At 38.7% G+C, this 18,281-nt stretch overlaps 1 protein-coding gene across 1 annotated transcript; it reads right to left on the reverse strand.

Moving 5' to 3' along the window:
- Positions 1-892: 892 nt before the first annotated feature.
- On the reverse strand, positions 893-9,089 carry LOC107697359 (protein sprouty homolog 3-like). Its single transcript, XM_016498120.1, has 2 exons — positions 8,556-9,089; positions 893-3,868 (listed from the first exon to the last, which is right to left on the reverse strand). The coding sequence occupies exon 2, from the start codon at positions 3,798-3,800 to the stop codon at positions 2,949-2,951; it is 852 nt and encodes a 283-aa protein (XP_016353606.1). The 5' UTR covers positions 3,801-3,868; positions 8,556-9,089; the 3' UTR covers positions 893-2,948.
- Positions 9,090-18,281: the final 9,192 nt, after the last annotated feature.

Genomic DNA, 18,281 nt, shown 5'->3' on the forward strand with positions numbered 1-18,281 from the left:
GGAGTAAAGAGACAGACAAAGACCGGAACCCCTCAGCACTGAAACTAACATCCATAAGTGTCCACACACACACATATATATGCTACTTCACAGCATTTTTTTTCTAAACAGATCACTTATGCACTTAATAATTCCTTCAGGCATCTGCAGAATAGCAGTGTGTTTGCACTAGTGGTAAATACCACAAAACTCAGAAATGCACCTGTGGATATCACAGGTACTTTAAAAGTCCTGCATAGTTCAGTTCAGCTAAAGATGGATTTTACCTTGCCTATACATCTTGAAATTTCAATTTACACATTTTCAAATTTATACATACAGTGTAGTCAAAACATTTTTAAAGAAGTAAAAACAAGTCTTATACACAGATTATTTCAAAACATTTCATTTATTATCTATGGCCTTATGGCCACACCCACCAATCCACTCTGAAAAAAGCTGAAATCATCACATGGGTCTTTTCATTAAATTTCTTTTCATCATTCACCCGAAATAAATACATAGCTTTCCTTGCAACCATTTAAATAAATATCTGTGGCTTTATGATAATATCAGCAACAAAATGTGTAAAATGTATATATATATTTTTATATATATATATATATATATTCATTTGTATAGACTTTATATATGAAGAGTTCAGATGCAAAAGCCTCTAAGTGCCATCTGAAATGTTCTTCTAAAATTAGTATTTTTCTCAGGATCCTATGTTTATGTTCAGTTATTTCACTTTAATGGCAATTCAAAAAAAAAACCTATTCATTGCCATTAAAGTGAAATTACTGAACCTACACATAGGAGACTAATAAAAATGCTCATTTTAGAAGAAAATTTCCAACGGCACTTAGAGGCTTTTGAACCCTTCATATATATATATATATATATATATACTGTATATATTCTCCTTTAACTCTTTTACAACTTACAAGATGACAATTGTACCAAAGCAATACTTACTAATACAACATGGTGAACTTTTAGTGGTTAACTTAAGAGACTGTGGACAGCACCAGTTAGGCATTCTTGTAAATCGTATGTACCTACACACTGAAATCCCACATCATGGACCCTTCTTAGAGAAGCCATTCTTTTGGGATGCGACTGTGGAGGAGAGGTATCTCCTCACTGTTTCACCCTGTGAAAGCTTGCCTCTGATAGTGATGCATGTTTTCTGCTCTCATGCCAATAAATATTGTATTGGTAGAAAAATATATGATTGGCTCTGCAAGCTGGTGTGTAACCTAAACCAGTAATGGCATAACTTGGTAATGTCAGACACTGTATTTTATGTAATTGTGGAAAAGTATATTTCAGGATGTTTAGGCCTTGACTGAACACCACATTTAAATCAGTTTTGAGCTAATTATTTCTGTAGCAACCCAAAAGAGCCTGTTTATTAAGATTTTGTAGGGTAATTTACAGTACTGCGGTGGAACGCTGTGCCATGCACAAGGGACCTCTCCTCCACAACACAAAATCAGCCTTATGGTTAGTCTTACGTATTGGCCAGATATCTGAAAAGGTTAATGTCCAACAGTAATAGAAAAAAAGTGGTAATAATAACCAGATTAAAACAAATGGAATACAAATACAAATACAATAAGAATTCTATGTACATACAAAAATATAGCAAAGGAACTCACAAAATGTGCATTATTGGGGATGAACACACACACTTGAAACAGGTTTCGTTCAACTTGCTTCCCAGTTTTGGATGTCAGTGCATCTGTTTCACCTTGTTCCCAAGTGTTGTATTCTACCTCGTTCTGGCCAGGTGACTAAGCCCTTGTCTCAATTCAATCCCTTCTTCCTGTCAGATGACACAGTAGTCTCCATTAACCTAATTTCCTGTGAAGCATTCAGGGCCAACCAGAGAACCTCAGGAAAGGCCAAAGTCCTTAGAAATGTTAATGTCCCATGTATGGCATAACCGGGGAACCACAATGGCTTCATTTGGCTGATACTGCTCAGATCTGATGTTAACCTAAATCATGGTCCTACAGGTTGTCTGGCCAATTTATCCAAGAGCTCTCAAAGTAATGGCTTGTATCTCATCCTGAGAGCACTGTCAAAGTTGGACAGACAGTCCCTTTTGATGTTTGGTCCCACAACGTGGTTGGATGCAGAAACAGTCAAGGATCCTATCACTGTTGTTGAGCAGTTTGAAAGCACAATGGGCAGCAGTGGAAAAGAGAGTTGAGGATGTAATAATGCTTGGGAGAGGTTGGCGTCAGGCTGCCCTGGGCTGGAAACCTGACCAGACACTTTATCTTTCAGAGTAGCTCCTCTAAAAATAAAAAAGAGGCTTCTGCTGACAGCAGATGCCGGCCTGAGACTGCACACACATATACACACATGCACATACACACACATTTTTCCTTCTTCTTCCTTAGCACACAATCATGCACACAATGTCTCTCTTTACCACCTCTCTTGAAACACATCCCTCTTAGGTGAGCTTAATTTTCAGATTTTTTATGGTCCCATTTTTGGTGTCAAACAGAATTGACTTACATAGTCAGATTTTTTTGGTTGGGCTCTTCTCCCTAACCAGCGCCCTGTATCCACGTCTAGAATGAGCCAGCTTGCTTACAGTTTTTTCATTCAGTAAGGCTGAAGAAGACAGACTCAGCGCTGACTTCTGTTGACAGCTTCCCATGTCTAGACGATCCTTTAACCCAGTACAGCCTCTGCATTAATTCTGATAGCGTACTCCCCGTATGTTACATACGGTTCACATTACCCAACTCTATCCTGGAAGTCTAATAAATAAATAAATAGACAAGGGTTTACTAAAAAAAGAGGGAAATACGATACATGATGATGGACATGATGCAGGGAGGCCTGATTGGTTTTGAGTAGGTCAGTTAATTTAGCAGAATTACCCAGCTGCTTCAGCATCAGAGGTGTCTCCTCGAAGGAGGATTGCAAGAGGCTCATTCATGCTGTCATACAGGCTTTTCCAGGGTTTTACGAAAGGGTGCAGGGTTGGTGGCAGAGATCGTGCGGCACACAGTGTTGGTGTTGCTGCATCGGCAGCCAGGACGGGTGGCACGATCGTACCCACGCTGGCACAGAGTGAGGCACAGCTTGGCAGGAGGGTAGCAGCACAGGCAAGGCAGGCAGAGTGCCAGGAAGGCCATAGCACTCCAGCGGGAGCAGGCGTGAGCTGGGGCGCAGGAGCATGGTCGGTCGACACAGTTGTCCTCCTTATCTGCCGAGCAGTGGTAGAACAGACCCTTCACACAGCACAGGCAGGTGCCGTACTCCAAGACATTTTCTGCAGAACACAAGCAGCGCTGGCCACAGGTCCAACAGGAGGGCAAATTACGAGGGGCACAGCACTCCTGGCACTTGCAGTGGCCACAACGTTCACAGATGAAGAGATGAAGGCCCAAGTCCTCACCGTCAGCCAGTCCTTTGCCCAGCGACTCGGGTTTCATGTCACCTTTGGGCTGGGACCTCACTACAGCCGCTAGACCAGAATGGGAAGGCGTTAATCCAGTAAGAAGTCTCTGATCCGAAGCAGCACTGCCACGGGACATGGAGCTCACGGTACTGGAGCGACTTACGTGGGCTAAATGGGAACGTTGGTGCTGACTTTGACTGCGAGACATCTGAGGGTGTCGTTCATCGTGTGTATAGATGACACCAACCTGAGAGGCAGGCTCCATTGCCACAGGGCGTTCCACATAGTCATTATTAGCCCTTATAGCACGGATCTGGTCAATAGACAACACAGGGACCTGCTGAAGATCCAGGCTTTCAGGGTCCATCCGAAAAGGTGGTACTGGATCCATTCTTTTAGGGCCACCAGGGTAGGGGCTGAGCTGCAAGGCTGACCAATATCACGGTACATCGGATAAGCCTGTAGTAAGAAAAGAATAAAGGCATCATTGTTAGATTCAGAATAAAATTAAATAGTTAAAGTTTAAATTGAGTCTGCATAATGTGTAGTTATTGAACAAATGTTCATATGAATCCTTTTACTCCTTTCAGATGGTCCATGGCTAAACTACGGTTATTATTAGACACGGAGGATGGAGACATAACGCCATTGACATCACACTGTAATTTAGCATCTGGAGAACACAGCTGTTGACACAAGGGAATGGAAACAGAGCAATGAATTGTGAGAAACTGGGGAACCCAAAAGACTTAGTGTCAGTGTCCTGAGGTATCTCTTCCTCAGAAGGAGGAATTTGCAGTAGCCCCTCCCTGCAGCCCTTCTTTTGTTAAGCCTTATCCTCCATAAACAGGAACAACATGGCTATTGGAATGTGCATGGAACAAATCAGCATCCTGGAATTGAGAAACAGGCTACTTGCATTATTGGTTGTCATAGCCAAACAAGGCCTTGGATTGCACTGGATTAGATAACGATTGGTTTTGCTTTCTTCCATCGAGAAATGTACAGATGTAGAGAAGACCACTTTGTGATGTTTGTCAGACTCTCAGACAGTTTCAAAAGTCAATATGTGATAAGGATAAATGCAAACATTTTAGGCAGCCTATGAAGAGATTGGACAAGAAAAGAGAACTGCCTCTGACATAAGCAATTGAGATCCACACACAACAGCAGTGATTAGAAGAAGTAGTGTCTGATCCCAGTCCCCAGCTGAATTCCTGGCAAGAGCCCTGAATGCTCTCGCAAAAAAAGGTGAGATAGCACCCTCCCCCCCCATCAAATCCAGCAGAGAGCTGTAGTCAGGTCCTATCAGTTTATCTAATTGTTGAAAGGGGTCTGCTGTTCATTTCCATGAGCTCATTATTCGAAAACAACATTGGACTTTTAGTCTCGGATTTGCAGGCAAGCCAGAGAGGAAGTTTTGGGTTAGCTCATCTGTGTCTTGTCAGGCACTTTTGGTTGCATATTTGTTTGAGCATTTGCACATGTCCTCTCCATGTGGTTTTCCTCAAGTGTGTCAGCACTTGGGAGCATTTATCACTCGCGGCTACACTGGAGTTTATTTGGAACTTTCCACTGACTTGCAGTGCTCTTGTGTAAAAACAGACCCAAATTACACCTCAAAATTTTGCATTTCCTGGGCTCTGAGAAATAGTACAAAGAAAATTTCTAAACTGCCACTTTCTAATGAACTGCCTTCTTACCATTAACTCACCAAAAAGTTCCTCTCAAGTGATCATTAATGAAATACCCTTTTATTCTGTGAACTTCCCCTGAGCCAGACCATTTGGAAAGCCACCATCCATTAACCGAAATCTGCCTCCCACTAGCGTTCCCCAACCACCTCCATGCTCACTCTGTCAATGAACATGGTGCGTTTGTAAAATAATCTGTGAAGCAGAAGACCAGAGCAGAAGCTGCTATATAACAGCCCCTGACACAATCTTCCACCCCACCCAAAAGCAGCAGCAAGGGTGCCAGAGAATCGATAAGTCACACTCCAGCGGCATGGCAGGCAAGGTGCTGACATCAGGAAGCCCAGCAGATCACCCTGCCACTCAACCCCCCCCCAACAAAGAGCACTCTACAGAGCTCTCCCAGAGCACTCTTTAGCCCCACATGCCCTAGACCTCACACCAGGGCGATGCTGTACTGGGGCTGGTGGTCTGGTCTATCATGTCTCTACAGTGGAGCTTGCACAATTCTTTTCTCTTAAACAAATTCTGTGGACAACTGCTACTTAAGTGCCTTCCAAAGTGCTACTGGCTGTTGTTTAGGGAACATTCAGACTTTGGACATGTTAATTCAAATCTGCTTGCATTGTGACAGTGTACACTAGGATATTGATTGTGTTGTTCAGATGAAGTCTTCTCATTCATAGGCTCTTACCATGACCTCTTAAAAGCATTACTCTAAATGAGCAAGCACCTAGCTGAAACTGATTTAGAGTACAATTTATTTTAATGGGGTGATGACTGGGATTGAAGGAAAGAGGAATGTTAAACTACACTACTTCAGCATTCATTATGAAATGGATCCGTTTAGAACAGCTATCCTGAAGGCAGAGTTTGGGATCTGTTTCTGTAATCCAGCATTCATCCAAAGCATCATTTTTTTCAGGTCCCACATTTGAAGACTCTATCCTCTAGTTTTTGCTGGATGGTTTTAACATTTAAAAGGATACACTTTATCTGACTCTCCAAACTTGATAGCATATCTCACATTGGATGAAGTAAAGCAAATCCAATAACCATTCACCACTAATGGCTGTCTGTATTTCTCTTTTTCTTTCAGGTCACAAGAGCCCTGATTCAACTTTGTATCACATTTAAACCACTATAGCAGAGGGAATAGACATGCAAGCAGTGGTGGACAGTAATGAAGTAGTTTTACGTCTGTTTTTATATTGTTTATCAACAGTAGGCTATACATTTTTATATTGTTTGGATTAACTAGCCGAGTAGACAGATATGAATGTTTATTCATAACCATACTGAAAATAAGTAAATATTGTTAGCTGATGCTAACTGTCTAGCTAACAAGCTTGCTGGTGCTAAGTTGTAATTTTGAGTTGTTGAGGTAATTTTTTAGATATAAAGTCCAAATATTTTTATTCAACCACCTAGATAGATTACATCTGGGGGAAAAAGAAAGGATGTGATGTTCAGAACATGGTAACTACAGTAATTATCAAAGTGGCTTTATTACTACATCACTCTCGTCAACATAGTCCATATCAACAACAAAAATATATCTTGACTCCATATAGTGGTTATTTTGGGAAAATCCCAGGTATTTTGAGCAGTAGGATTATAAAAAATATGTGCTAATATAAAATTAAATTAAGTAGCCTATATAAAATTGCTAAATAAATCTATCAGTACTTTTTTACTTAAGTACATAAAAAAATGAGTACTTTTACTTTTACTGGAACCATGCATACAGCTTAGAGCAAGCGAGAGACAGCTGCATCTGGAGCACCAGAGTGAGAAAAAGAGGGGAGAGAGGGCAGTGTTTACTCAGCCCTGCCTGCCATGAGGGGTAACCTGAAGACAGGCCCCTGCGCTTTGGGAGTATCAGTGCTGAGTGAGCTGTACCTCGCGGCTCTGCCCCGGGGCTCCTTACACCCGTTACCTTGCACACATCCTTGGCCAGGGTAATCCAATCCAGGGCAGGAAGAGGGTGAGAAGAGTATTGTTTATGAATATTATTCATAAACGTCACCACACACCACTGACTGGGAGTAACTTTAAACCTGAGAGAACAGGCAAATGAGAAAAGCCAAAACATTTGTCCCGTAAAGGGTCGTTGGACAACATTGGAACAGCTTGAAGATTTTTCAGAATGTTTATCTATCAGTAGGTGTGGCCTTCAGGTGAATGAGGTGCTGATGCCATCCGTTTGTTTGGGGGCTGATGGGATGTGGGCCAATGACATCATGCTGTGGTGCTATTTTAAAGTCTCCAGTCTCCTTTCATTGACCCCTGCTGCTGCTGATAAGCATCCAGCAATTCTGCAGCCAGCCATAAGGCCAGTCTGACTTCCTGCAGGCTAACTGTCATTAGAGATATCCATTTTCCATTTCTGCTCTCTCTCTGACTCCGATAGAGTGGCAGATTGGCAATTGCTGACTGTGGGTTGATTAGCTGGTAGTCGCAGGGGGTAAGGGCTGAGGGCTTCGCAGAGGGCATATATACGCTCCTAGAGACCAGGCTTAATTGTGGCTGGTCTTGTGTTGTCAGGCACCAGGACCCTGGGATCTGCCCCTCTCGCCCCTCTGGGAACACAGTGGGATTGAATGACAATAAACTGTATGAGATTCCGGATGTGCCGAATCCGACCCCCAGGAAGGACTGAAATAGACACTGCAGACAAGCAAGTTTGGGTGAGAGAGAAACAGAGAGAGACTGAAAAGAGGAAGGGGGATGGTCACTAAGAGAAAGGAGGAATATATAACATAAATATAGACTCAGTGAGAGAAACACAAAAATGACTGACAAACTGTGCTGTAAATGTAAAACTGTAATGTAAACATTACAGATTAATAGATTCATATTAATAAATTAAACTATTATGACAATATAATCAGAATTAACTGACAGAGTGAGGAAATTTGAGACATTTTAATACATTTGAACCACTGTTGTTGTAAACCTGCGCCATTCACAAAATTCACATTCTTTTTACCGGCGTCTACTTTAAGAACTTTATCTCTTAGTTCCAAACACACAGAAACTTTGAAGTAGACCGTTGTGAGCATGCATGTGTGCAGCGCTGTCCCATGTCCTTTCCCACTCCACTTCCAACCTCTCCATCAGCCTCTGCCAGCACAAACTAGGTAGTATTGACATCTCCGACCTTGAGGACAATCAATTCCATGCCTTTATGCCTGAAGCCCTGTGCATTGGCTGGATCAGAGTAGGACTTGAGTTTAGGGCACTACGCGACACACAGAAATCATCTCTCACTCGGATGATATTCTACTCCCATTATATGTCAACTAGATTGTATTTCATTCAGAGAACATCTAGAACTAGATCTGGAGGATCTCAAGAGAAAACCATTTGAGCTAAAACAAAAAAAGTGAAAAATAGACAAAACAGATTAAGACTTAGACTAAAAGAGATTTAAATAAAAAAGCACTTACCCCTAAAAGGAGGGAGATCCATTCTGCAGCAAAACAGTATTTTATGTTTGTTTCTTTCTTTATTGTTTTCTTTCTTTCCTTTATGTTTTCTTGAGCAGTTTTCTCTCTTCTGCCTCCAAATGCTTCTTCACAACTTGTCCCACACGTGCAAGCAATCCTGGTTCCTTAGCGCTCAGTCATTCCCTCCTGAGAACTGCAACAGCCTTTATCAGGGAACAGCTTGAGCACTGCACGTTCAAAGAGCACTCAGAAGAAAGACACAATTCTTGTGGAAATGAGCACAACATGTCACACGGAATATCCCAATTTATTTGAATAAGAAACAACAATGTCCCCAGGGCAAAGTAACGGAGAGGAGCTTTGCTTTTCAGAATTACTTCCACATAACAGTGTGGAAAGAGCACAGCAGTGGCTATGTAGTTTGTCTTCTCTCAGTATGAGCTGAAAATGTGAATGTTGGGTTGTCTCTCTCTCACTCTCTGTCTCTCTTTTTCTCTCTCTATCTGTGTTCGGTCAGCGCTTCCTGCTCATGCGATCATCCACTCACTCCCAGAGAGTGTGTGTGTGTGTATATGTGTGTGTGTGTGAGAGAGAGAGAGAGAGAGGGTGGGAAACAGTGAGGGAGAGAGGGAGGGAGATGGGACGGGGAGGAGGAAGAGGAGGAGGGGTGGTTGGATATGAATGGTAGAAGGAAGGAGGCTGGGCTGAGGGGGTTGGGGTGCTTGGTTTTGCTGGAGATAGTTAATGGCTAAGTGGCATCATCGGGCTGAAACCCAATCTCTCATTTTCTCCCCCTCAGGAACTGTTCTATATGATTCCCTGAGCTAAGCCTAACAAGATGGACAGAGGGAGGGAGGGAACAGGAGATAAAGAGAGAGAGATGATGAAGACAGTGAGAGATAGACAAAAAGAACGAAGATATGAGTCAACAATATGATAGATGATGAAAACAATGAGGGAGAGAGATGAGAATCACAATAACTGACAAGAACTTCATGGAGAAATATGCGTCGGTTCTTGGAACCATAAAGAGTCGAACAGCTCAGGCAGCATTCGGAATACATATCAACAGCTCCATTCATGCTGCTATTATTCTGGCATACAGTAGCACCAATAAGTATTTGGGCACTTATGCTACAGTTAAAAGTATGTAGAGTCTGTGCATTAGAAGCAACATATCACATTTTAAATGAATATGTAGAATGAAGCATGCAATGTAATAATGTAATGACTATGAGACTTGTGTGAACTTGAGGAGAACTGACTTCATACATTCATTAAAAATCACTTTGACACCAACTGATTAAAAGTCTGAAGTTAGCTCTGAGAAAAGATAGCATTTTTTTGCAGATGCCACTTGGTTTGATAATGTTTCTAATGCAATAAAAGGGTGCTTTAAGTGTCTAAAAGTGTCCAAATATATTTTGGGGCACTGTATAAGGGAAATAAGTGCATGGCAACTCTACATTAAAAAAAAGACAAAAAAATAAATAAAATTAAAAAAATCAGAAGAAGACCTTAAACTTCATGGTTAATGACCATGAACAGAACGTGGAGGTATATGAACATTACGTGCCACTTTTTACTCTAAGAGCTTCATGTGGTTGTAGACTCAACATTTGGGAACGCACTGACCCATTCTGATGTGTTTGTGCCAGCTAGCAGCTGTCCTAGAGCTGGTTACATCCTAGAACAGTGAATAATTCAGTGTCTCAATCGAGTGCATGACGGATTGGAACCCAGCCCATGTTCCTTTCCACTTCACTTCAGTCATTGCCAACAGACAATAAATTGCCTTATCATAATGGCAGTGAAATTTTCAAGTACGAACAAATGAAGATTTAGATGAAAGTAAGGATTATTTATGGTCTGCAGTGTTGAAAGGTTTATAATTTTCCAGAATGGAAATAAACAAAAGAATAATGTGAATGCACTGGCTGGAGAATAAAATATACAGGATATTCATATGTGTTCATGTCAGACTATTGATAGCACATGGAAGGTATCTCCAAGGTAACAGGACACATTTTGTGTGTATGTGAGCATATGTGTGTGTGTGTGTTAATGTGAGTGTGTGTATGTCTGTGTGCGTAATGGGGCAGGAAGAGGGGTGCTTCCTGGCTTCCTGTCGAGGGAAATAGCTAGGATGGCCAAACAGTGCAGAGAGAAGAGAGTTAATCAGGTTTCTCTATATTAAACACACTCAAAACACATGACTGAACAGCTTCAGCCCAAAAACTTAAATGTATAAATTTAACATGCAGTACAGTAAAACATTTTATTTACTTTTAAGTAAGTTTTAAAAATAAACTTTTTAAACTTTAGAAACTGACAGGAAATTAAAAAAAAAATACTCTTAAAGGTCTCTCAATTTTTTGGGGGAAAAAAGTTTTTTTTCTAACAATGTTTCTATGTTACAATTTTATTTAAAAAAAAAGAAAACAAAAAAATCAAATTGAACATAATTTAAATGTAAATGCACGATTATGTAAGGCTAATAAATGTTTGAAATCAATGCTGTCAAACCTATAAATTGTTAAACTTATAACTTATTAGCTGATTTTATAGTCATTTTACGTTGGATATTTTATCATTTACAGTTGTTCAAAATTGACCCAATTTTTAATATTTATAATGGATTGTGAAGGCAAGCTCTAGATACTTTATCAAAGGCAATATCAAACTGATGGAAAATGGACAGAAAATTGTCCTTTTTTATTATGGAAATTAAAAACATTTTATAATTTAAATTGATTGTTTTGTTTTGTTTTTTTGTTCCCTTTCATGGGAACTTCGAACTGCGTCCTCTAGGGGTCGCTTGTTTTACTGTGAAAATAAGTTATAATGTACAGGAATCTGACTGGATTAGATCTTTAAGTAGGTGTTTGTCACAAAAATTCAATTGAGTATAAGTATCTGTTTCAATAATATTGGAGTGAAGTACAAATTTCCCAAAATAATACATTTATAGCAATGACGTAAAATTACTCCAGTCCTTTTTATCTTCTCCAATCTATATGATGCAATAGCATGTACCCATCTCACTTTCTATCAGTATGTGTGTGAGTGTAATGGGAACATTGACTGGTTTGCATTTTCCCCCAAGGCCTGCCACTGCCTCAGCCCATGGCAATCATACTGCCAGGGAGAGAGACAATGAGAGAGAGAGAGAGAGAGAGAGAGAGAGAGAGAGAGGCAGTGCTGGGCCATAGAAGGATCAATGTTAAATGGCCTGGTTAATGACCGGCACACAGCTGACAAAGTCATTCATTTCTGCCGGCACTATGCATTCTGTTTGTGCGTGAACAAGAGGGATTTGCACGTTTGTCTGTTTGAAACACAAAAATGAAAAAGAAAGATAGAATGGGGGGGGGCAGAAAAAGACCAAACAGGCTAGAAAAGCAAATAAAAGCTCAATGGACTTCTGATGTTGGGGTCTGATAAATAGAGAAACTGAGAGTGTTTGTGTAATTGTGCGTGTGTTTTCTGTTATGACAGTGTTAGTGTAATGATCACTTCCCATGTCAAAGCACCACTGCTGATGAAGCTGTAATATTGAGTTACAAAACACCCCTTACTCATGGCCCTGCCTCATCCAGGTCGGTTAAAGGGAAAGTTCACATAAAATAAATGAATATTCTGTCACCATTTACTTAGCCTCACCTTGTTCTAAACCTGTATAACTGTGGAACACAAACGGTGAATTTTTGAAGACCATCTTTTCAATATAATGAAAGGGAATGAGATCTGAGGCTGTCATGTTTCAAAAAAGCCAGTATTGGGGAAAGTTACTTTTAAAAGTAATGCATTACAATATTGCGTTACTCCATAAAAAAGTAACTGATTGCATTACTTAGTTACTCTTTATGGAAAGCAATGCATTACATTCCTTTTGTGTTACATTTTGTCACCTGGGCTGGGCTTGCTTATTTGTTTATTTAAAAACAAAAAACACAAAAGTTATATTTTGGCATCTGTAAGTTAAATTAATAAGCATCTGGCTAAAGGAAGTGCCTCTGCACCTCACTCCCAATTTCTCTCAGTATGGTGATAGGAGAGGTGTCCATGAATAAATGAGAAAACAAAGTAACTTACATTACTTATTTGAAAAAAGTAATTTTATTGTACATTTTTAAGTAATGCGTTACTTTACTAGTTGCTTGAAAAAGTAATCTGATTATGTAACTTGCGTTAGTTGTAATGTGTTACCCCCAACACTGAAAAAAGCACAATAAAATATCATAAACCATATTTTGCAATGCTGAAGTTATTTCTTGTGAATGTGCGAGACTGTTTGTTATAAGCTACTATAAGTAAAAAACTAGAAGAATAACAAAGTGCAGTAAACTGTAAAAATTTTGCACTAAAAACCCCACTAATTAATCCACTCTAGCTGTCATTGGCATTGTTTTAAGAGTTCATTGGAGAAGTAGTGATGTGTGATTTATGAATAAATCTTTTTTGAATCTTTTCAATTAACTGATCTAACTCACAGATCCCCTTTGAATGATTCGTTCCCGAATCAGACCCTGTTGGTTCTCAAGTTCAATTCGCTCACAGCAGTAAATGGCTTAAAATTTCAGAGTCATATGAATCACTTCTATGTTACATTTACAGTACCTCTGCATCATTTTTGGAGCTTGTACCTCCTATTCATTGAAGCTGCGTGGAAAAGAGTGACCGATACAGAATTAAAAATGTGTCCTTTTGTGTTCCACAGAAAGAAAGTCATACAGTTTTGGAATGACATGAGAGTGAGTAAATTATGATTTATTTATTTTTTTTGCATGAACTGTCCCTTTAAACTAAACCCCAGAAAGCAGACTGAGCCGTTCTTGCAGAATCCTTGACGTATAATTTTTAAAGCAGCCTTAACTCCACACACTCAGGCGGAGCTTATACTTCCAAACAACTAGTCAAGCCCTCTCATCCTCCTGCTCTTTACCACTGAGCTACGTAAACACCACCATCTGTATCTGATCAGAATTAATGCCCACCCCCCCTCCGTTCTCCCCATCTTTCCCCGCTGCCCCTCTCGCAGCCTGGTCCCATACACACATGGAGATACTTACAAATCATCACCCCATTACACGGACATGGGCGAAGATGTGAACACACACACATCCACAACCCATCAAAACACAACCCAAACTCCTCTCGCAGTCGCAACACACAAACACACATTCCCTGTCCCCCCTTCGCACCACGTAATTGTCGCTAATAGTTTGGGGGGTGAAGTATCCATATTCCATTAAGTGAACCGAGCTCTCTGATTGGCCGAGCCTACGGCCCCTTGGAATAGCCGAGCTGGCCGCCAGCCAGAGGCTCATTTCCTGCAGTCCTGAGAGCCTCCAGCCACTCCTGCTGCAAATGCACTTCCTGACTATGTATAAAATTTTTATTAATGGCCAGGAGTGCATCAGCAAAGGCTCGGCGAAGGAGAAAGAGAGAGAGAGGATGACAGAGACGGATGGAGTGAGGGGAAAGATCAGCACCCTGATAGAGGGAGGGAAGAAGAAGGAGAGTTTCCAGAAGAACATCTTTAAGACAGTGCAGACCTGCCGTAAGTGTCTGTTCGTTGTCTCATAAACAGATAAACAGAAAACAGAGGAAGAAATGGGCAGATAAAATGAAAGACAAGACTTGATGAATGAATATGAGAGAAAACACTTTGAGACACCAGTATGTCCTAATAAATACTCTGTTTGGGGTCCGAGACACTGCTGAATGGTTTAAACTGTCAACATTTAGGGGTACGCTAGTCTGGAGAGAGGCTACAAAACCTAGGTATATAGACTGAAAGAAGGCTGAGAGCATGTGGAAAGATAACACAAATGAAAGCAGTCGCTCAGCTTTTCCCTGGAGAGGTCAGGAGGCTTACTGGAGAAAGGTGAAGTGGCTGAGGCAAAGTGGCAGCCAATGGCTGAAGACGGATGTAGGGTCCCAAAGAGGTCTCCGTGTCTGGAGAGTTTGTGTATGTGAGGGCCGAGGGTGAAGGGGGACTCCAGTGACCCTTGACAGGAGCCCTAGTTATAGGAGCAAGGGGGTCGACAGGTCATATGAAGTAGATACGCTGATACTATAAAGGAATAATTCATGCAAACATTAAATTCTGACATTGTTTACTAGAGCTAGGTATTGACACAAATTGAGTTCCCAATTCAGTTTGATTAATTTGGATATATGTCCAGTACAGTACGGCGTCAATTTTCCTTAAGGGAGAAAAAAACGCTGTAAATCGTACAGGGAAACCTGTCCATTGGTACTATAATAATCCCTTGTGAAAAAGAAGTACACTTAAGCATACTTTTAAAAAGAGCACTTATCATGGAAATTAAAGAATGTACTTAAGTGTGAAGTGAATGTAATGTTTTCAGACACTTCAAATTTCATGTTACAATTAAATGAAAATGTATTATAGTTAATATTTATATTAAATGCCGTTAGTTAAACTTAAGAGTGTTCTCTTTTTTACCCACTTAAATAGGACATACGTACATCTTATGTCATTTCATAATTATTATGTCATTCATAATTATATGTATATGAAATATGATTAAAGTGTAATGTTGAATGTACATTTATGGTAAACTAAAATATACTTTAATGTCATTTCTGTTGAAACCTGTATTTAAATATATTTGTAAATACACATTTGTAATGATGAAGTTGCAATTAAGTGCATTTAAAATATAATAACTTTGTGTACTTTACATGTGCTTTAGTGTGTTAGTCAACACATCAAATTAAGTGTACTTCTTTAAAGCTTGACAAAAGCAAGTATAACAATTAGTATAACAATAATTTAAAATGCACTACAAAGTAAAATGTTTAATTTGACGTCATTACAAAGTGTACATGAAAGTCATGAAAATGCACTTTCTTTAAGTAAACTTAAGATACCTTTTATATTATATTATATTATAATAAATTATGTTAAATTATGTTATGTTATATTATATTGTATTACAGTATATGCAAGTACATTGAATACAAGTAATCACAGCCGTCTAAATTCAATTGCAATTTCACTATAAGTTGACTAATGAGTCATGGACACTGAAGTAAATTATAATGTTGCATGACAAGCTGTTTTATTGACTGTCTTTCAGTGGTTGTAACATTGACTTATTAGCCATTAAATTAGACATGATAGCTGATAACATAGACATGACATGATTACTGGGGAAAAAAAAAAAGCATAGGCTAAAAGATCTTGGGATTTAAGAATCGATATTGGTTCATCAAAATGAAAACTGATTAAAATTGATGAATCACTATTGCCAACCCAGCTCTATTGTGTACTCACCCTCATATTGTTCCAAACCTGTTTGACTCTCTTTCTTGAATAGAACACAGAAGATTATATTAGGCAGACGGTCCAAGCTACTCTTTTCCATACAGTGAATACAAACAGTGACGAGGACCTGTCAAAACCCAGAAAAACTTACTCAAAACTTTTGCTAAAGTCTCTGTTGAGCAGTTTCAAGATGCCCTTAGTTCACCCCAAAAATCAATCTATCTATCTATCTATCTATCTATCTATCTATCTATCTATCTATCTATCTATACTTTTAAAAAGAGCACTTATCATGGAAATTAAAGAATGTACTTAAGTGTGAAGTGAATGTAATGTTTTCAGACACTTCAAATTTCATGTTACAATTAAATGAAAATGTATTATAGTTAATATTTATATTAAATGCCGTTAGTTAAACTTAAGAGTGTTCTCTTTTTTACCCACTTAAATAGGACATACGTACATCTTATGTCATTTCATAATTATTATGTCATTCATAATTATATGTATATGAAATATGATTAAAGTGTAATGTTGAATGTACATTTATGGTAAACTAAAATATACTTTAATGTCATTTCTGTTGAAACCTGTATTTAAATATATTTGTAAATACACATTTGTAATGATGAAGTTGCAATTAAGTGCATTTAAAATATAATAACTTTGTGTACTTTACATGTGCTTTAGTGTGTTAGTCAACACATCAAATTAAGTGTACTTCTTTAAAGCTTGACAAAAGCAAATATAACAATTAGTATAACAATAATTTAAAATGCACTACAAAGTAAAATGTTTAATTTGACGTCATTACAAAGTGTACATGAAAGTCATGAAAATGCACTTTCTTTAAGTAAACTTAAGATACCTTTTATATTATATTATATTATAATAAATTATGTTAAATTATGTTATGTTATATTGTATTACAGTATATGCAAGTACATTGAATACAAGTAATCACAGCCGTCTAAATTCAATTGCAATTTCACTATAAGTTGACTAATGAGTCATGGACACTGAAGTAAATTATAATGTTGCATGACAAGCTGTTTTATTGACTGTCTTTCAGTGGTTGTAGCATTGACTTATTAGCCATTAAATTAGACATGATAGCTGATAACATAGACATGACATGATTACTGGGGAAAAAAAAAAAGCATAGGCTAAAAGATCTTGGGATTTAAGAATCGATATTGGTTCATCAAAATGAAAACTGATTAAAATTGATGAATCACTATTGCCAACCCAGCTCTATTGTGTACTCACCCTCATATTGTTCCAAACCTGTTTGACTCTCTTTCTTGAATAGAACACAGAAGATTATATTAGGCAGACGGTCCAAGCTACTCTTTTCCATACAGTGAATACAAACAGTGACGAGGACCTGTCAAAACGGACAAAAATACTATTAAACGTTATTTTGTATGACTAATTTAAAATTGTAATACATAAAACAAATTCAATTCAGTTCAATTCATATTCAGAAATTCCGCCACCAAACATAACATTTGTATTGTTTCCAGCATTTCCAATCAAGCTATAATTATGTCAAAATATGCAAAAAGTGTAAACAGGATTTAGTACATAAAGTACTAGGTATAAAAATAACCCTAACAAATTAATTGGCAATTTTATTCCTGCAGGGTTAAAAGTGTAATTTCTACCAAATAAATAATTATATTAATTATGTTACACTATTTTTGTACGAGTAAAATGCCAAAAAAAAAAAAACAGGGGACTACTGTGCTGCCTGTATGTTGGACATTGTTAGGGGACAAATTACAGTATATAAATTATTGAGAGTGTGAAAAGTGTGTTTTAAATCCACAGGGACAAAAGGACATGTAAGACATGCACTATTATGTGTTATTTACATCTGAAATACAAAATGACTATATTTTGCACAACATTTGTCTATTTATGCAAAAACAGCACCAACTGAGTTCAATCAGTTCCAAGTCAACTACAGCTCAAAAAAATCATGAGAAATAAGTTAGTTCCTTTCTTTTGTTAAACGAGTCTGTGCCTATTCACATGAATCAGTGTCTCCGGGAAATGGGAAAAACAGTGTGAAAAAAAAAGCAAGCATGCAAAGGATTCCAGACACAAACAGACACAACTAAATAAATACAGTGGAGACACACTGGAGAAACAGAGGAAAAAAAGATCATGGAACACATGATTTACACAAGAGAAACACATCCTGACACACACACAAGCATCCTCAGAGGATGCAGCACAGGTATTCACACACACACACACACACACACACATGCACACTAGGGTGGCCCTTATTTTTGGACTTTTGAAATCTTCTGCTCTCACCCGCCCAGTCAACTCCCCTTCATAAGAAATGGAAACGAACCAAGTTTTGCTTAATTACCATAACAGCCCATAATTAATAATTATACAAGACTATTATT

Source organism: Sinocyclocheilus anshuiensis, unplaced genomic scaffold, assembly GCF_001515605.1.
Source record: "Sinocyclocheilus anshuiensis isolate Anshui unplaced genomic scaffold, SAMN03320099.WGS_v1.1 scaffold1095, whole genome shotgun sequence".
Lineage (NCBI taxonomy): Eukaryota > Metazoa > Chordata > Actinopteri > Cypriniformes > Cyprinidae > Sinocyclocheilus > Sinocyclocheilus anshuiensis.

What these genes read in the sequence shown, in the direction of transcription:
- LOC107697359 (XM_016498120.1), bottom strand. Translation starts at nt 3,800, where the DNA reads ATGGATCCAGTACCACCTTTTCGGATGGACCCTGAAAGCCTGGATCTT.